This window comes from Periplaneta americana, chromosome 6 (genome assembly GCF_040183065.1).
Source record: "Periplaneta americana isolate PAMFEO1 chromosome 6, P.americana_PAMFEO1_priV1, whole genome shotgun sequence".
Classification (NCBI taxonomy): domain Eukaryota; kingdom Metazoa; phylum Arthropoda; class Insecta; order Blattodea; family Blattidae; genus Periplaneta; species Periplaneta americana.
In genome coordinates, this window is record NC_091122.1 from 2,681,413 (window position 1) to 2,702,763 (window position 21,351).

Here is a 21,351-nt window from a genome sequence, read left to right on the forward strand (position 1 = left end):
AGAAAACATAAACGAAGTAATTCTTTGGAAGTCGAGACATAATGCACTTCTTAATCAGATCTCATACCGTCCTATACCAATATTTTCACGATAAATAGAGTGGAGATGTGCTCCCAGTATTTAGGTTGGTGTGGTAATTTTGACAGATTAGTACTTTCGATCAAATGTTGGTAACGCAATTTCATTGTCCAATATCCCTGAGTAAGGCGCTATTTTAGCGCGTGTGTGAACCAATGAGAGCCCAATATTGTGATCACGTGATTCAATAGTCGAGGACAGCAGAAGATCGCAAGTGACAAGTCGTGAAAGCCCTTCAGAGAGTAGAGTAGTTGTACAACAAGGGAATCTGTAATAAGGAGCGTACGTTGAATGGATGTGTGTCTGTGTTTGAATGTACAGCTGTCAGTTTAATTACGACATATCATTAACTGCATAGATTGCAAAACAACTTGCATTCGTCTACATGACAAAATGTCGGGACAAGGGTCGCAACGAGTCCGAAAATCTTCACCCTGCTCATCATCAAAGCAGGGTCCAATGCGAGCAACATTACCTATGTCTTCGTTATTACGACAGGGCAGTAATTTAAGAAAAAGTAAAAGTAACAGCCCTACTCTATCACCAACGTCTGCGTGGAAAACAGTGATTTCACCGGACGCTTCATTATCGGGTCAGAGAAGCCCTGGATCTTTGAGTTACAAAGGTACTAAAACGTCACTTTAATGTCGGAAATTATGTTTGGATAATAGCAGTACCGCCGCTGCGTTTTGGCAGTTATTGCTTATCAAAATTCTTTAGCTGGCGTTACATTTGTAGGCGATCACTGCATAAATATTGCGGTTTCGTATGCATCGTTCATATCGGAAACAAAGAACTTGCATAGAAGCATTCGTTTAATCCACTTAAAATCACTTTATAAACATTCCATTGCCTCTAAAAATAATTTATGAGCATTCTCGTAACCATTGCATTTGACGTTTATCAGCATTTGAGCTAAATAGGGAGCCCATACAGTACTTAGTACGTGTAGATGTATGTGGCAATTTAAACAGGGCTGAAAATAATTTGTGAAACGATTATGAAGTGTGTTATTTATTTCTCTTAATTCTTTCAGCGAAATCAAAAACACTAAACGCTCGATCAAGTAACAGTTTTAGTGGTGGCAATGTAATACGCCGCACAGCCTCCTTGGATACAATATATCTGAAAGGACAGTGGCCAAGAGAGAAGTTTCATATGTATTGTGGACAATTACTGGTTGATAAATCGACACAGGTTAGTTGACGTATCATGTGTTGTCTGATTTGATCATCTTGCGAAGATCATTATTTGTCAGAATGTGAAATGCTGCTGGTTCGAGTCTTTAGTAAGAAGGTTCACTCTGTTGCTTTTCAGACTGAAGAATGGACGAGTGAACAGAGAAAGTCGCACCGGTATCAAGACTCTAGTGGGAATGAAGACAAATTGGAAAAATACATAAGACATAGGTATGTTATATTCCATCCCTCTTCCCATGTTGTAGTTACTTGAAAGTAACCAGGTCTAGTAAATGTTTGTTGATCTTGACGTTATATTTGTAGGTTAGTTTTTTTTTTTGATAATAGATTTTCACTAATTGTAATAATTATTGCATCTTCCTGGATTTTAATACTTAATTATTAAGACCTGTATGTAGTGTTTTGTTTTAGTGTTCGGGGTGTAATTAGTGTATTTTATTTTAGAATTCAATTATAATAACAACTTTCTAGTGTTAAATTGATTTTAATATGTCTGCGGACTTTCGTGCACTCATATTGACAGTAGGCCTACTTGAAATGAGAGAAAATCGCTTGTCAAAAGGAGGTGTTAAGATATTATCTAAGTACTTTATTGAAAAACAATATTCCCCTTAATTGCCATTAGTAACAGACAATAAGAATGACGTGCAGTGTGCTACGAGGGTACGAGATGTAGTCAGGGATGGTATAAGTAAAATATATTTATGAAAAGGTTTAGACTGAGAACTAGATAAAGCCAGTGAAGTTTACTGACGCTTGTGATTTTTATACTTGGTTCTGTCAAGTGATTTTAACTGTGGTTTAGTGCTGAATGTCCGTTTTGTGTTGTGGATAATATTAAAAAATAGAAGTTTATTAATTTGCATGTATCTGGTAGTGTTGCTCTTATTATGAAGCTTTGAAAACTGTGAACTTTAAGACGTCCTCTAAATTATGAACAGTTTCTTTCTACTGTGTCTTAGTGGTAACGTTACAGTTTGGTCCTCTGTCTAGGTATAGCAACACAAAAGTTACGTCACTTGTATTTATTAGTCACTGTGCTGGGTTCTTTAAGTGAGACGTGCATCTTTTACATTTCTTTTTAATATCATTGACTTAAGTCTAGTGTTGTTTGAGATTTAGTGATACAGATATCAAAGTAAAATGTCATAATTAGACCTGGATTTTAGGGTAAAAAGGTAAAGGTATCCCCGTAATATGCCATGAAGGCACTTGGGGGGGGGGCATGGAGGTAGAGCCCCATGCTTTCCATGACCTCGGCACTAGAATGAGGTAGTGTGGTTGGCACCACGCTCTGACCGCCTTTTACCCCCGGGAAAGACCCGGTACTCAACTTGACAGGAGGCTGAGTGAACCTTGGGGTCGTTCTGAAAGTTTAGCAATGAGAAAAAATCCTGTCACCACCTGGGATCGAATCCCGGGAGATTTTAGGGTACTAAAATGTATATTTAGGCACCTAAAATAAGCTTATACAATAATGAAATAGGTAATTAAAATGGTGTAATAGGCCCCTCAAAAATGTACAGTGACACTGTTTTGTTTAGTCGTGCGGTTTTCATTTTCTTATCGCCTGCCACTAGGAGCTTATCTGTGGCTACTTGGTCAGCTGGCACTGAAACATATAGTATAGGAATTTGTACTTACCCAGCTCAGAGTAGATGTTGAAAATGTCCCCCATCAACTGCTACACACTGTTGACACCTTCTATGAAATTGTTAATTAGGGCCTACTTTAAGAAGTCCAGGATAACAGACAGGATTTGGAATTGAACGGGTTACATCAGCTGCTTGTCTATGCAGATGACGTGAATATCTTAGGAGAAAATCCACAAACTATTTGGGAAAACACGGAAATTTTACTTGAAATGAATAAAGAGATAGGTTTGGAAGTAAATTCCGAAAAGACAAAGTCTAGTGACCACAATATTGTCTGAAATGGAAATATAAAAATTGGAAGTTTATCCTTTGAAGAGGTGAAAAAATTCAAATATCTTGCAGCAACAGTAACAAATATAAATGATACTCGGGAGGAAATTAAACACAGAATAAATATGGGAAATGCGTGTTATTATTCGGTTGAGAAGCTTTTATCATCCAGTCTGCTGTCAAAAAATCTGAAAGGTAGAATTTATAAAACAGTTATATTACCGGTTGTTCTTTATGGTTGTGAAACTTGGACTCTCACTTTGAGAGAGGAACAGAGATTAAGGGTGTTTGAGAATAAGGTGCTCAGGAAAATATTGGAGCTAAGAGGGATGAAGTTATAGAAGAATACAGAAAGTTATATAACGCAGAACTGCACGCATTGTATTCTTCATCTGACATAACTAGGAACATTAAATCCAGACGTTTGAGATGGGCAGGGCATGTAGCACGTATGGGCAAATCCAGAAATGCATACAGAGTGTTAGTTGGGAGGCGGGAAGGAAAAAGACCTTTGGGGAGGCCGAGACGTAGATGCGAGGATAATATTAAAATGGATTTGAGGGAGGTGGGATATGATGATAGAGACTGGATTAATCTTGCTCAGGATAGGGACCAACGGCTGGCGGCAATGAATCTCCGGGTTCCTTAAAAGCCATAAGTAATAATAATAAATAAAACTCTACCAACTTTCATGGTGTTTCATGAAACATTTTAAAATGTTGAAATTAATGCTTAAGGAAGAAAATATGCACTTACCCTAAAATCCCAGATCTAGTCATAATATATTGCAGAGAACTACATTGATTGGCTTCTTCAACACTGTTTCAGACTGCATGAATATAGCTTCAACCAATATAGCCTAGTTAGTAGTAACTGCTTTTCATGATAATGCAAGTAGTTGGTTTGTCCAAAATGATAGTTTGACGTGTGCAATAGTAAACTTTTTATTTAGATTGAAACTTGTATCTCTCTGTGCACCACACATGGGACTGACATCTAATTTGTGTGCATTATATTTCATGTTCAAATGAAACTGAGAGATGGTATAGCGTGACAAATCTACAAAAATCCGGAAAAATAAAGTCAAGGATCAGTGAGAGGTTTGGTTTGTAGTTAGGTACACAGATTTACTCTGGACCAAAGAAAGAAGTGCTGCTTTTCTGTTAAGTGCAACATCATTGTCATACCACTGAGTTACACGTAAAAATGCCAGAGAAAATCCTCTGTTGGGTATATAAGAAACAAAGATATTTGGGTGGGTATACAGCTTTTGCAGTGAGCACATCATGTCTTTATAGTGATGTACTACAATTTTGAGATTATTTGCAGTCACCTATTTAAGTAAGTTTTTTCCTCATATTTGTGGTGTTAGCAGGATAGAAATTTTACTGGAAGCAAGTAAAGAGATAGGTTTGGAAGTAAATCCCGAAAAGATAAAGTATAGGCCTATGATTATGTCTTGTGACGAGAATATTGTACGAAATGGAAATATAAAAATTGGAAATTTATCTTCTGAAGAGGTGGAGAAGTTCAAATATCTTGGAGCAACAGTAACAAATATAAATGATACTTGGGAGGAAATTAAACACAGAATAAATATGGGAAATGCCTGTTATCATTCGGTTGAGAAGCTTTGGTCATCTAGTCTGCTGTCAAAAAATCTGAAAGTTAGAATTTATAAAACAGTTATATTACCGGTTGCTTTTTATTGTTGTGAAACTTGGACTCTCACTTTGAGAGAGGAACATAGGTTAAGGGTGTTTGAGAATAAGGTGCTTAGGAAAATATTTGGGGCTAAGAGGGATGAAGTAACAGGAGAATGGAGAAAGTTACACAACACAGAACTGCACGCATTGTATTCTTCACCTGACATAATTAGGAACATTAAATCCAGACGTTTGAGATGGGCAGGGCATGTAGCACATATAGGCTAATCCAGAAATGCATATAGAGTGTTAGTTGGGAGGCCGAAGGAAAAAAAAAATATTTGGGGCTAAGAGGGATGAAGTAACAGGAGAATGGAGAAAGTTACACAACACACAACTGTACGCATTGTATTCTTCACCTGACATAATTAGGAACATTAAATCCAGACGTTTGAGATGGGCAGGGCATGTAGCACATATGGGCTAATCCAGAAATACATATAGAGTGTTAGTTGGGAGGCCGAAGGAAAAAAGATCTTTAGGGAGGCCGAGACGTAGATGGGAAGATAATATTAAAATGGATTTGAGGGAGGTGGGATATGATGATAGAGACTGGATTAATCTTGCTCAGGATAGGGACCGATGGCGGGCTTATGTGAGGGCGGCAATGAACCTCCGGGTTCCTTAAAAGCCAGTAAGTAAGTAAGCAGGTTAGAAGTTTCACCTTATTTAGGCCTTAGTACAAAAATCTGTACAGTAGCAGCTACAGTAAAAATTACATCTGAGACACATTTTGAAACAATGATTAATAATAATCTATTAGTAAATAACAGTGTTATGTAATTTTACAACGAAATTCCTCTAAATTCTTCATTTCTGCATAGAACACAGTAAAATTTATTTCCCTTCAGATTAGGTACTTCAAAGAGACAGGGAAGTTGAGTAAATTATGTCCCCTAAACAACCCTCATGGTGGTCTAGTGGCTAGATTGCTGGACTTATAATCCTGTGGACCTGGGTTTGAGCCCTAGCATACCACCTATTTATAACTAGCGTTGGGCAGGCCTGTGGTCCAGGTAACAGGAATTTTCTCCAGGAGCTCTGGTTTCCGAGTGGCATCCCAACAAATTTTCATTATTATATCATCCCTTCGCAGGTGTAGTGTAGACCAGCCTCCTATAGCACACCCTGTGCAACGACTGTCGGTAAATGGGTCAATACAGTTGGCTTCATATGGGTGGATGACAAACAGTCAAGCATCTGCCATTAGTAGCACTCTGAGTAGTTTATTAGTTGTTCTGGCGTACCACAAGGCTCTAATTTAGGACCCTCTTTGTTTTTGTTTATAATTAATGACTATTTAAAATTCAGTTGTCTCAAATCTTTAATTTTGAGTGGTTTCCCTTCTGAACTGATCTGTTGATTTGTATCATAAGGAACAAGGGATGGACCTATAGATCTTTCTTTGTAGTCAGTATTTTTAATTTAAAACGTACAAGAAACAGTGTTAACATTGTGGAAATATGTACACAATTCTTGAGTGGATTTAATTTTTATTATTCCTAGAGAAACCGTTTTTGTAGCCATTTACTAACCATTACCTCTTTATGTTAGGATATAGGTACTATTTAAATGTCACCACCAATAAGAGTTTGGGAACGTATCTCCCTCTTTTTGAAGAAAAATTAGAATTGTGAGAGAATTTAGTTCGTTATTTTGTCTCCTTTTCAGTAGGCTACATAAATATCGTATTGGGCTTAAGGGGACACTAGGGTGAAATAATGCTGAAAAATTAAGAAAATACACTTTTTTCGTTTTCATGATCGTAATTATATTTGAAACTGTTTTAAATGATCTAGCCATGTAATGAAGTGTTGCCAAACATGCGGTGTGTGGGTGAGTTCAGAGAATTTTCTTTTTCATTGCTATTTACTCGACTTGTCCCGCGCCGTGGCGTCGTGGTCTAAGGCATCCTGCCTAGGACTCGCATTACGGAATGCGTGACTGGTTCGAGTCCTCATGGGGGAAGAAATTTTCTCATGAAATTTCGGCCAGTGTATGGGACCGGTGTCCACCCAGCATCGTGATGCACTTGGGGAGCTACGATAGGTAGCGAAATCTGGTTGCGAATACCAGCTATAACGGCTGGGGGCATCATCGTGCTAACCACACGATACCTCCATTCTGGTTGGATGATCGTCCGCCTCTGCTTCGGCTTGTGGGCGTGAGGCCAGCAGCCGGCTGGTTGGTCTAGGCCCTTCACGGGCTGTAGCGCCACGGATTATTATTATTATTATTATTATTATTATTATTATTATTATTACTTACTTACTTAGAAATGGCTTTTGAGGAACCCGAAGGTTCATTGCCGCCCTCACATAAGCCCGCCATCGGTCCCTATCCTGTGCAAGATTAAGCCAGTCTCTATCATCATACCCCACCTCCCTCAAATCCATTTTAATATTATCCTCCCATCTACGTCTCGGCCTCCCTAAAGGTCTTTTTCCCTCCGGTCTCCCGACTAACACTCTATATGCATTTCTGGATTCGCCCATACGTGCTACATGCCCTGCCCATCTCAAACGTCTGGATTTCAAGTTCCTAATTATGTCAGGTGAAGAATACAATGCGTGCAGTTCTGTGTTGTGTAACTTTCTCCATTCTCCTGTAACTTCATCCCGCTTAGCCTCAAATATTTTCCTAAGCGCCTTATTCTCAAACACCCTTAACCTATGTTCCTCTCTCAGAGTGAGAGTCCAAGTTTCACAGCCATATAGAAGAACCGGTAATATAACTGTTTTATAAATTCTAACTTTCAGATTTTTGGACAGCAGACTGGATGATAAGAGCTTCTCAACCGAATAATAACAGGCATTTCCCATATTTATTCGGCGTTTAATTTCCTCCCGAGTGTCATTTATATTTGTTACTGTTGCTCCAAGATATTTGAATTTTTCCACCTCTTCGAAGGATAAATCTCCAATATTTATATTTCCATTTCGTACAATATTCTGGTCACGAGACATAATCATATACTTTGTCTTTTCGGGATTTACTTCCAAACCGATCGCTTTACTTGCTTCAAGTAAAATTTCCGTGTTTTCCCTAACCGTTTGTGTATTTTCTCCTAACATATTCACGTCATCTGCATAGACAAGAAGCTGATGTAGCATTATTATTAATAATAATAATAATAATAATTATTATTATTATTGTTTTTTTATTATTATTATAATTAATGACTTACCTGAAGTAATAACTCAAACTGCCTTTTATTTGTTGACGACTTAAAACTATTCAAAACTATATCTGATCAAATAGATGAAGCGAATTTGCAAACTGATATTAATAATGTTGCATCTTGGTGTAAAATGAATTGTCTTTTGCTTAACTCAAATAAATGTAAATTCATCAGGGAAAAGAAATGAAGAAACTATTGATTATTTTATAAATGGCGTATGTTCAGAATCAGTATCAACAATTAAGGATTTAGGCATAATACTTGACTAAACTTTAACTTTTAATTGACATATTACGTCAGTTGTTAATTCTGCTTATAAAGCACTTGGATATGTTATGAGATTCAAAACTGTTTAATAATCCTGTAATAAATAGTAATAATAAAAACATTCGAGATTTATATAAGGGTATAAAGGAATTTAAGAACGGATATCAGGCAAAGGTAAATGTGCTCAGAGATGAGAATGGTAACTTGCTTGCAGACTCTCATTCAATTCTGAACAGATGGAAGAACTATTTTGAGCAATTACTAAATATTGTTGTTGTTTTCTAATGCCAGGCATTTGACAATAAAGTCATTTGACCTCTTGCACTCCAATATTTTTCAAAGATATTATCATGGCCAGCCACTGAAGCACAGATTTTGAGGTGTTCCGAATCCATTTCTTGGTTTGAGTTGCACAATGGGCAGTTAGGGAACTGATATATTCCAATTCTATGCAGGTGTTTGGCCAAACAATCATGGCCTGTTGCCAATCTAAATGCAGCTAGAGACGATTTTCGTGGTAAATCGGGAATTAACTGTGGATTTTGATGCATAGAGTTCCATTTTTTCCCTTGGGATTGTGATATCAAATTTTGTTTGTTGAAGTCTAAGTATGTAGATTTAATAAATCTCTTCACAGAGTAATACGTAGATTTAGTAACAGGTCTGTAAGTAGCAGTGCTGCCCTTCTTTGCTAAAGCATCCGCATTCTCGTTGGAATACAATTCTTTTATTGAGTGATATTAATTGAGAGAGCATTTTAGTTATTTCTGCTGTTTGAGATGAAGGTGTGTGTTTAGAGACAATTGATAGAATAGCTGCTTTGGAGTCTGACAATATAACTACATTCCTAAATTTATTGATGTGGCATAGAAGATTCCTGGGACTTTCACTTATTGCAATGATTTCACCATCAAAACTTGTTGTTCCATATCCAAGATATCTATAAAGTGAGAAGAGACAGCACGTAACACCTGCACCGGCACCTTGTTCTCTGGAGATCAAGGATCCGTCGGTGTATAAATGAAGCCAGTTTTGTGGAGGGTACCTAATATTAATTGTCTCTAAAGACAATTGTTTCAGTATTTCAGTGTTAATTACTAAATGTATATAGGCGAAATAGAAATGATCGGGACGAAATTGAAATACAAACTGCTGAGCCATTTATATCCGAACCCACGCTTTCTGAAGTCGAAATTGGGATACAAAATCTGAAAAAGTACAAGTCTCCAGGTATTGATCAAATTCCAGCAGAATTAATACAAGAGGATGGAAATGTATTATTTTTCTAAATGTATAAGCTTGTACTTGCTATTTGGGAAAAGAAAATTGTACCAGAACAATGGAAGGAGTCCATAATCATAGTTTGAGATGAGCACGGCATGTAGCACGTATGGGTGAATCCAGAAATGCATATAGAGTGTTAGTTGGGAGGCCGGAGGGAAAAAGATCTTTGGGGAATCCGACACGTAGATGGGAGGATAATATAAAAATGAATTTGAGGGAGGTGGGATATGATGGTAGGGACTTGATTAATCTTGGTCAGGATAGGGACGGATGGTGGGTTTATGTGAGGGGAGCAATAAACCTCCTTGTCGCTTAAAAGTCGTTTGTAAGTAATATTGTACATATCTGTAAGTATCTCTCCAGAGGAATGCAAGATTTCAGATTCTCCAGACTTTCGATACTGCCATTACCTTGCAGGTTCATATGTGCAGTAGGAAGTATTAACTTTAGGTTATTGGAGTTTCAGAAAAATGATTAAAATTAAGTTAAGTGGTGGAAATTTTGCCTTAATACCAGTTTATAAATTATTTCAACTCCGTTATAAATATGTGTACATTAAACAAATAGGCCTAGCACAGTCAGATGCTTTTCCAATTCACTGCGGGCTAAAGCAGGGAGATGCACTATCACCTTTACTTTTTAACTTTGCTCTAGAATATGCCATTAGGAAAGTCCAGGATAACAGAGAGGGTTTGGAATTGAACGGGTTACATCAGCTTCTTGTCTATGCGGATGACGTGAATATGTTAGGAGAAAATCCACAAACGATTAGGGAAAACACGGGAATTTTACTTGAAGCAAGTAAAGAGATAGGTTTGGAAGTAAATCCCGAAAAGACTAAGTATATGATTATGTCTCGTGACGAGAATATTGTACGAAATGGAAATATAAAAATTGGAAATTTATCTTTTGAAGAGGTGGAGAAGTTCAAATATCTTGTAGTAACAGTAACAAATATAAATGATACTCGGGAGGAAATTAAACACAGAATAAATATGAGAAATGCCTGTTATTATTCGGTTGAGAAGCTTTTATCATCCGGTCTGCTGTCAAAAAATCTGAAAGTTAGAATTTATAAAGCAGTTATATTACCGATTGTTTTTTATGCTCCATTTTGAATCTTGCGTGCACTACTTTTAACACTTGAATATAATTAATTGATTAACTAGTGGACTTACTCGTGTAAATTATGTAAGATTTGTCCGGCTTACAGCTGTTTCAGTGCTTCATGCACCATCCTCACAGAAGAACACAAGAAATACATCACACTAACATATGAAAACAAAAGCACACATAAAATCGCATCTTCATTCAGAAAACAGAAATACAACATAACATACAGAACAGAAAACACACTACAAAGACATCTCAACACACAAAAAACACAAACAAATAAATACGACCACACAGGTGTATACAAACTCACATGTAATAGTTGCGATAAGTTCTACATAGGACAGACAGGCAGATCATTCCAAACACGCTACAAAGAACACATTAAAGCAATAACCAGAGGATACAATACATCTACATACGCCGATCACATAACCAATGCTAACCATACATACAATAATATAAATACAGACATGGAAATCCTACACATACAACCCAAGAACCAAAAACTCAACACACTAGAACAATATGAAATATACAAACACACTAAAACACACCCCGATCAAATCCTCAACACACAGATCAATTTCAGTACACACACACTATTCGACTCCACACTTCAACACCTTCCAACAATAAAACACACCCTCCTAACAGGCAGAGAAGTTCGAGATGACGCCGTGATCTAGTAGGCTCTGAGGATGGTGTGTGAAGCACTGAAACAGCTGTAAGCCAGACAAATCTTACAAAATTAACACGAGTAAGTCCACTAGTTAATCAATTAATGGTTTTTTATGGTTGTGAAACTTGGACTCTCACTTTGAGAGACGAACATAGGTTAAGGGTATTTGAGAATAAGGTGCTTAGGAAAATATTTGGGGCCAAGAGGGATGAAGTTACAGGAGAATGGAGAAAGTTCCACAACACAGAACTGCACGCATTGTATTCTTCACCTGACATAATTAGGAACATTAAATCCAGACGTTTGAGATGGGCAGGACATGTAGCACGTATGGGCGAATCCAGAAATGCATATAGGGTGTTAGTTGGGAGGCCGGAGGAAAAAAGACCTTTAGGGAGACCGAGACGTAGATGGGAAGATAATATTAAAATGGATTTGAGGGAGGTGGGATATGATGATAGAGACTGGATTAATCTTGCTCAGGATAGGGACCGATGGCGGGCTTATGTGAGGGCGGCAATGAACCTCCGGGTTCCTTAAAAGCTAGTAAGTAAGTAAGGCCTAGCACAGTAGGCTAGGAGAAATTGCTGTACACAGATGAATGCTAAAGAACAAACATGATAGAAAATCGGAAAAAAAGTAAAAATATCTGAAAATGATGTTAGAGTTTGCTAAAAATGCGCTTTTCCTTGAAAATCTATAAATAATTTCTTGTAGAATTACAGTATACTTTCTCTTCGCATATCTTGTGGCTCAACTCATATGAGCTTCATCATTATTGTTCCACCATTGATATGGTATAAAATATGATGGAAGTATTGCCTGGTGCAAGGCAGAGAATTGTGAATGAAGCTACTAGTGTAGTAAGCCAGGGGTCAGACATCTGACCTACCCATCCCAGCGTGAACACAAAGGACTAAATAAAGCTGCAGGCTTTGTCTGGCCAGTGTAGCAGAAGAGATGTCCTATCCACATAGCTTGGACACTTCAAGCGTGAACATGTAGGTGTGGGGCTCTGTGTTCAAACTCCTACATCATTTTTTCTTCTTTCCAGTACAAATATTTTCTCTGTCCTGCATTTTGTTTAAATCAGTGCATTTCAATAACTGTGTCTCGTTCCTGAAAATAAGGGTTTCGTGTTTTGATACAATACTGTAGATGAAGTGCTGAACAATCGTGTCAGATTTCTTTCATTACGTGCAGAGGATTGTACTTTTAATATACAAGGTGAACCATAAATAATGTCATTAATTTCAGGGGGTTTTCTTTGAGATATTTCATACAAAAAAGTTTAATACAATTTTGCTTGTTTTTGCTTCCTTTTCGAGATAAAAATATTTTGTGTGAGATTGTGTGTATTTGCTTGGTTTCCGCACAAAACCAATCCGCGGAAAGTCTAAAATTCCACATTCAGTATTCCCAACCTAACACACATAACAATTTCCCTCTTCTTACCACTTAAGTGACATGTAATTGATTTTACTGCTTTAGGCTTTTAACATATTATTTTTGAGATGTTCAGTTTAGTAATAATTATAAATTGGAAACTTACCACTGCAATTTCACCTAAATTGCACTGTTAATTATCGTTTTTAAATATTTGCAAAAATTAAGTAAACTCTACAACTCCACTAAAGTTACTGCATTCGTGAAGCCGTGAAAAAATCAACAAGATTCCAGACTCATCATAGACTGGGGGAAAAAGAAGACAGACATATCACGGTCTGCTGGAGTATAGTAAACACAGAAAACATTTTAAAGCAACAATGTTGAAGGTAGATATTTTTGTTTTGCAAATTTACCGTCATTGAACAGAAACCAAGATGGAGATTTCATTGCGAAATTCCTCTTTCAGGTATGTAGTAAACGATCTTCGCACAAAATAATGTACGATACACGAGCGGTATGTTTTCTTTCAATCTCGGAAATTAAAAAAGCTCAACTACGTTTTGCTTTTTCAAACTTTCCCTCGAACATGAAAACTTCAACATGCCGCTCTTGTAACACATTTTACTATTATATGAAACTTTTCATAGTGTGTTTAAGAAAGCCATTGATTTAATTCCCAATATGCTCAGTCAATTTAAGAGAACTATGTATTATGATAATAAATGATTGAAAGAATTTTTGTCCTTAAGAACAAATGTAACATTTCGTTCTGCAAAGAAATTTTAAAATGTTGCATTTGTTTAGATCAAATTTCTGCACATTTAAAGGACAAAACTAAAATTCTTTCAATCATTTATTATCATAATACACTGCTCTTATAAATTGACTGAGGAAATTGGGAATTCAATCAAAGTCTTTCCCAAAACGTGCTATGTAATGTTTCGTATAAAAAATTTTTATCTCTAAAAGGAAACAAAAATAAGCAAAATTGTATTAAACTTTTTTGTTTGAAATATCTCAAAGAATAACCCCCTGAAATTATTGACATTAGTTACAGGTTCGCTTTGTATGTATTACCTTTTTTAATTTATTTTTCAACTCTTTTAAATTTTTTATTTCTCTAGGTAGCCTATATTTTATATTGTCTAGACATGACTGAATTTTGTACTGTGCATTAAATGCTGTTTTCTGTTAATAAATCGTTTTTTTTTTTTCTGATCAGCGACTTCAGGTTTTCGTTTTTTATAACTTCTACATGGGATGAAATCTATCATTAAATTCACTTTATTGTTAGTTTATCGTTTTTTTTCCTCGCAGTTATTTATACTCGCTTTAACATCTCTGGTCATATCGCAAGTAAATCTTCTGTGTGAAATCCGAAGGCCTGTGTACTATTGTTGAGATTGGTTCTATTGTTGTGAACTAGATGGCGACTGTATAAGTATTACTGATTTGTTATGAATATGATTTCGGTGATGAATGAGGCTGGTGATTTTCAGGGATGTTGTGGCCCGAATTTCCTGGCATTTGCCTTACGGTTGAGGGAAAACCCTGAAAAAACTCAACCAGGAAATTCAACCCGACTGGGAATCGAACCCGGGCTCTCTGCATAAGAGACCAGCATGCTGACCCCTACACCCCTAGTCTATTATTATTATTATTATTATTATTATTATTATTATTATTATTATTGTTATCACGTCCACACCTGTGGAGTAACGGTCAGCGCATCTGGCCGTGAAACCAGGTGGCCCGGGTTCGAATCCTGGTTGGGGCAGGTTACCTGGTTGAGGATTTTTCCGAGGTTTTCCCTCAACCCAATATGAGCAAATGCTGGGTAACTTTCGGTGCTGGACCCCAGACTCATTTCACCGGCATTATCACCTTCACCTCATTCAGACGCTAAATAATCTGAGATGTTGATACAGCTCGTAAAATAACCCAATAAAATAAACAAATAAATATCACCATTATTATTATTATTATTATTATTATTATTATTATTATTATTATTATTATTATTATTATTATGGGAAATGCCTGTTATTATTCGGTTGAGAAGCTTTTATCATCCAGTCTGCTGTCAAAAAATCTGAAAGTTAGAATTTATAAAACAGTTATATTACCGGTTGTTCTGTATGGTTGTGAAACTTGGACTCTCACTTAGAGAGAGGAACATAGGTTAAGGGTGTTTGAGAATAAGGTGCTGAGGAAAATATTTGGGGCTAAGCGGGATGAAGTTACAGGAGAATGGAGAAAGTTACACAACACAGAACTGCACGCATTGTATTCTTCACCTGACATAATTAGGAACATTAAATCCAGACGTTTGAGATGGGCAGGACATGTAGCACGTATGGGCTAATCCAGAAATGCATATAGAGTGTTAGTTGGGAGGCCGGAGGGAAAAAGACCTTTAGGGAGGCCGAGACGTAGATGGGAAGATAATATTAAAATGTATTTGAGGGAGGTGGGATATGATGATAGAGACTGGATTAATCTTGCTCAGGATAGGGACCAATGGCGGGCTTATGTGAGGGCGGCAATGAACCTCCGGGTTCCTTAAAAGCTAGTAAGTAAGTATCACCTTCATTTTACTCAGACACTAGATAACCATAGCAGTTGGTGAAAGTATCGTAAAATAACCAACTAAAAAAAAAATAATATTATTATTATTAAATACATTATTATCTATTTCTATAACCTTCCACATTATTTTGCATGTTTGAAGGCTTGTTACACGCGTTTTCTCTGTGTTTTTGATAAGACTGAAATGTTTGTTATTATGCATAGGACTGTTTTCGACTCAGTCAGAGGCCACGGTGTCATTGGGACATGAAAACTGTTACAATGTAATTTATCACAAGCCAGTGTGTTATCATATTTACAGAGATAGATTATCAAGTGACACAGGCCACCGGGTTACGTGGTGTTCAGTTCAGTGTGGTCAGGGTGTATGCTGATGACACAAAGCATGCATTTTTCTTACTTCCTCGTTACATGAAGTATGCTTTTATTGCTCCAGAAAGTCTGTTTCAAGATTTTGACGCAATACCACGTTTTCAGCACACCTGCCCTTGTTCAACTTTTCCTTCTAGAATAATGGACAGATTCCCCAGCTTCGCAATCTGTGTGGAATGCGTTCAGTCTGAATGTGGTAAACTTGAATGTTGTCATAAATAGACCTCGGATAGAGATTATAATTTGTTTAATGAAAACTGTTTTTTTTTTTACACTGAACACTACATATAAAATTAGAAATGAATAAGTTTAGGTGAAGGAAACGTACATGAAATCAGTACTAATGACAATAAATGTATTGGGCCAAAAGTGGCAATATGTTGTTGTTGTTTGTTGTTGTTGTTTTCTAATGCCAGGGTCCACACCTGTGGAGTAACGGTCAGCACATCTGGCTGTGAAACCAGGTGGCCCGGGTTCGAATCCCAGTCGGGGCAAGTTACCTGGTTGAGGTTTTTTCCGGGGTTTTCTCTCAACCCAATACGAGCAAATGCTGGGTAACTTTCGGTGCTGGACCCCGGACTCATTTCACCGGCATTATCACCTTCATATCATTTAGACTAAATAACCTGAGATGTTGATACAGCGTCATAAAATAACCCAATAAAATAAATCTAATGCCAGGCATTTGACAATAAAGTCATTTGACCTCTTGCACTCCAATATTTTTCAAAGACATTATCATGGTCAGCCAATGAAGCACAGATTTTGAGGTGTTCCGAATCCATTTCTTGGTTTGAGTTGCATAATGGGCAGTTAGGGGACTGATATATTCCAATTCTATGCAGGTGTTTGGCCAAACAATCATGGCCTGTTGCCAATCTAAATGCAACTACAGACGATTTTCGTGGTAAATCGGGAATTAACTGTGGATTTTGATGCAGAGAGTTCCATTTTTTCCCTTGGGATTGAGTTATCAAATTTTGTTTGTTGAAGTCTAAGTATGTAGATTTAATAAATCTCTTCACAGAGTAATACGTAGATTTAGTAACAGGTCTGTAAGTAGCAGTGCTGCCCTTCTTTGCTAAAGCATCCGCATTCTCGTTTCCCAGGATTCCACAATGGGATGGTATCCATTGGAATACAATTCTTTTATTGAGTGATATTAATTGAGAGAGCATTTTAGTTATTTCTGCTGTTTGAGATGTAGGTGTGTGTTTAGAGACTATTGATAGAATAGCTGCTTTGAGACTTTCACTTATTGCAATGATTTCACCATCAAAACTTGTTGTTCCATATCCAAGAGATCTATAAAGTGAGAAGAGACAGCACGTAACACCTGCACCGGCACCTTGTTCTCTGGAGATCAAGTATCCATCGGTGTATAAATGAAGCCAGTTTTGTGGAGGGTACCTAATATTAATGTGAAAATGGCAAGTTGTAGCCGATTTAAGTGAACTTAGTCATCAGTTTGTACATCTTTTCTCAAGTACTCGTCCAGTTCATAAAAGCAGTTACTACTAGGAAGTGTTTTAGTGAATTTCGAAAGGAATATTATTTCAGGTCGCAAATGTTGACTGGAAAGGAATTAAAAAAAAAATTTGTAACAGTGAAAGTCTGTGATGTCATTAACACTTTTATCTGAAATGTTGGTAGGTCTGCAGTTTAGTATGTGCTGCAAGTACATAGTTGAATCTCCTCTTCTGTAGAGAACACATTTTGGTGATTTGTAAGTTCCAGTTCTAAGAAATGTGCTGCAAACAGCCATGTCGGTTACCAGTCTGAAGGTAGCTGCTGCTGTTCTTCTTGGACAATTAGAAATCAAATTTTTATTATTTAAAGTTTTGCACCGAGATTTATTTTGACTAACTTTTCTGTTATCATTATTTAATATTGAATATTATTGTTGTATTATTGTTGAATCTTTCGCACACTACTTTTAACGTTTGAATATAAATAATTGATTAAATGGCGATCTTACTCGTATTAATGGTGTAAGCATGTGCGGCTTACAGCTGTTTCGATGTTTCTTCACACCATCCTCAGAGCCTACTAGATCTCGACGTCATCTCGAACTTCTCTGCCTGTTGTGCGGGTGCGTTCGATTGTTGAAAAGTGTTGAATTGTGGTGTCAAATAGTGTGTGTGTTCTGAAATTGATCTGTGTTGAGAATTTTATCAGGGTGTGTTTTAGTGCTAATCACACATACAATAACATAAATACAGACATGGAAATCCTACACTTACAACCCAAAAACCAAAAACTCAACACACTAGAACAATATGAAATATACAGACACACTAAAACACACCCTGATCAAATTCTCAACACACAGATCAATTTCGGAACACACACACTATTTGACACCACATTTCAACACTTTTCAACAATCGAGTCCACACCTGTGGAGTAACGGTCAGCGCGTCTGGCTGCGAAACCAGGTGGCCCGGGTTCGAATCCCGGTTGGGGCAAGTTACCTGGTTGAGGTTTTTTCCGGGGTTTTCCCTCAACCCAATACGAGTAAATGCTGGGTAACTTTCGGTGCTGGACCCCGGACTCATTTCACCAGCATTATCACCTTCATATCATTCAGACTATAAATAACCTAGACGTTGATACAGCGTCGTAAAATAACCCAATAAAATTTAAAAAAAATTCAACAATCGAACGCACCCACACAACAGGCAGCGAAGTTCGAGATGATGCCGAGATCTAGTAGGCTCTGAGGATGGTGTGAAGAAGCACAGAAACAGCTGTAAGCCGCACATGCTTACACAATTAACACGAGTAAGATCGCCATTTAATCAATTATTAATATTACCTGTTTATAAGTTTTCTTTGTTAATAATTTTGCTGAATAATACGAAATCTCAAATCAAATCTTTGTTGGATTGTGATGCCTTTATTTACATTTTCATTTCCATCTACTCCATTATAAAAAAACAACTATTTTTGTCTGCTTTTTTCAGAAACTTAGTTTTGCTGTTTATATCTCACTCTCCTGTCTTCTGATGTTAATGAAACAATAGCCTGAACTGCAGATTTTGAATCATAATTTGATAAATGACCGATGTTATCAGCTTCTAATTCACCATCGTAGTCTGTATTGTTCTCCCAGTGTAAGATAAAAATCACAGTACACACCAACTCCAGCAATATTATTCGTGCAGAGATCTGTCTGTGTAAATGTGTAACCATTTTGATTATGGTTATAATGTACCTGTAGTTTCTAATGCTAGTAATTTCATTATTTCTGTATTTGTGTGTTTTTTTTTTTATGTATTTTCCAGATGTTCAAGATTTTATTGTATATGAAAGTTTCAACTGGGATTCCTGGTGTTCACGATTTTTCTTGAATAGATGGAATACTACAATCTTGTAAAATTTTTACATCTTCAATAAACCTAGACTGTGTTATTAAATTTCTTTTGTGTCAGTTGTAGCTTCTCCAGTATTTATCATGTGACTTAGTTACTTACTTACAAATGGCTTTTAAGGAACCCGAAGGTTCATTGCCGCCCTCACATAAGCCCGCCAGCGGTCCCTATCCTGTGCAAGATTAATCCAGTCTCTATCATCATACCCCACCTACCTCAAATCCATTTTAATATTATCCTCCCATCTACGTCTCGGCCTCCCTAAAGGTCTTTTTCCCTCCGGTCTCCCAACTAACACTCTATATGCATTTCTGGATTTGCCCATACGTGCTACATGCCCTGCCCATCTCAAACGTCTGGATTTAATGTTCCTAATTATGTCAGGTGAAGAATACAATTTATCATGTGACAGACATATTAATTTCTGAAACAATAAAATAGCTATTTCATTTAATTTCATATAAAATAAGACGTTATTAATAGAGTGTGGTCACATCATGCTTGATCCGAAGAATGCGGGTGGGAGCAAGCCCATAGACCGTGAGGTACAACATGGCATTTTAGATCCGTAATCTCCTGCTTGTTGCACTCGTATAATTTTCATTTATTAACAATCATCATTTTATTTCACTAACCTGTGTTATAGCAGTTGCTAAAAGTTGAGTCCATTAGCATTCAGACATCCCCAACATCTTTTGATGAAATTTGAATTCACATGCAAAAGTTCTTCTTTCGTTATCCTTCCAATTTCTGTTCTTATATTGTTTTTCAGTTCATTGGTGATGTGTGGGTTATTTCTATAGGCTCTGTTTTTTAGGATTTCCCACAAATAATCACACATGGTAAGATCTGGGGAACGTGCAGGCCATAACCTTGTAGAAATAATTGTCATCAAAAATCTCCCTTATAGCCACCAAAGAAGCACCTGCAGTTTGGGCTGTGGCAGAATCTTGTTGAAAATGTGCATGATGTCTCTCATTATCAGATAATTGTTAAAAAAAACTGTGCAAATATTGCGTACAATATTTCTCTGAATTTACGGTATCTTATTTGCTATTTCGGCATACCACATACCAATCTTTTCATCATACAGGGGAACTTAGTGAATTAATCGCGGATTTTCTGTGCAGCAGAATCTATTGTTCGGTGAACATAAATGAAACCATGCCACATCAGAGAAAATTGTTAAATGTGGATCAACAATACCATGAACAATGTTTTGTAAATCCCAATTACAGAAATTCACTCGACTTTCATTGTCATGTGGCCGTAATTCTTGGACTACAGCAACTTTGCAAGGCTTCAATTTTAGAAGTTTAGTAGCTGTTTTTGATACGCCTACTTGTGCAACAAGCCGTAAAGATTTATTAGGAGAACGTTCAAGTGATGACCAATATCATCAAGTTTTGCTTCTGTTAGAGTGCTTCGTTTTGGCCTACGAATTTTAGAGTTAAGTGATCCCGGTTCTCTTAATCTAATGACAAGGTTTCGAACTGTACCTCTATTTGGAGGTCGAATATCGGGGAATTTCTCTAAAAGTTGCCTACACATTTGTCGGCATGAATCTGTTTTGACATAATTTTCGTACATAAATATTCGCTGTTGTAGAGTAAACTTTTCAGCTGGCATTTCAATTATCTAAACAACTAATTTAATGCACAGCACACACTTCAAACGTATTTAAAAGAGTACACAAACACACAGTGTTCTATCACTAACATCCAGACTGTACTAAGCTGTGGCAACGACCGTAACATACAGGTCCGTGCTGCCTTGAAGCATGAAGCAATCAGCGGTTGGGATCTTTCCGCGTTCTTCGGATCAAGCGTGACGCGACCACACTATATTATTACTATTGTTATTGTGTACTACCAGAATATTGTACGAAATGGAAATACAAAAATTTGAAATTCATCCTTCGAAGAGGTGGAAAAATTCAAATATCTTGGAGCAACAGTAACAAATATAAATGACACTCGGGAGGAGATTAAACGCAGAATAAATATGGGAAATGCCTGTTATTATTCGGTTGAGAAGCTTTTATCACCCAGTCTGCTGTCAAAAAATCTGAAAGTTAGAATTTATAAAACAGTTATATTACCGGTTGTTCTCTATGGTTGTGAAACTTGGACTCTCACTTTGAGAGAGGAATAGGGATTAAGGGTGTTTGAGAATAAGGTGCGTCACTTCGA

The 21,351-nt window shown here is 37.0% G+C and overlaps 1 protein-coding gene across 1 annotated transcript in view; it reads left to right on the top strand.

Moving 5' to 3' along the window:
- The first annotated feature begins 284 nt into the window (after positions 1 to 284).
- LOC138700900 (protein FAM117B-like) overlaps positions 285 to 21,351 on the top strand; it is a 79,250-nt gene continuing 58,183 nt past the window's right edge. Inside the window, exons 1-3 of the mRNA XM_069827312.1 lie at positions 285 to 703; positions 1,115 to 1,275; positions 1,396 to 1,487. Coding sequence (XP_069683413.1) covers positions 472 to 703; positions 1,115 to 1,275; positions 1,396 to 1,487 — 485 coding nt within the window. The 5' untranslated portion in view covers positions 285 to 471. The remainder of the gene's footprint in view (positions 704 to 1,114; positions 1,276 to 1,395; positions 1,488 to 21,351) is intronic.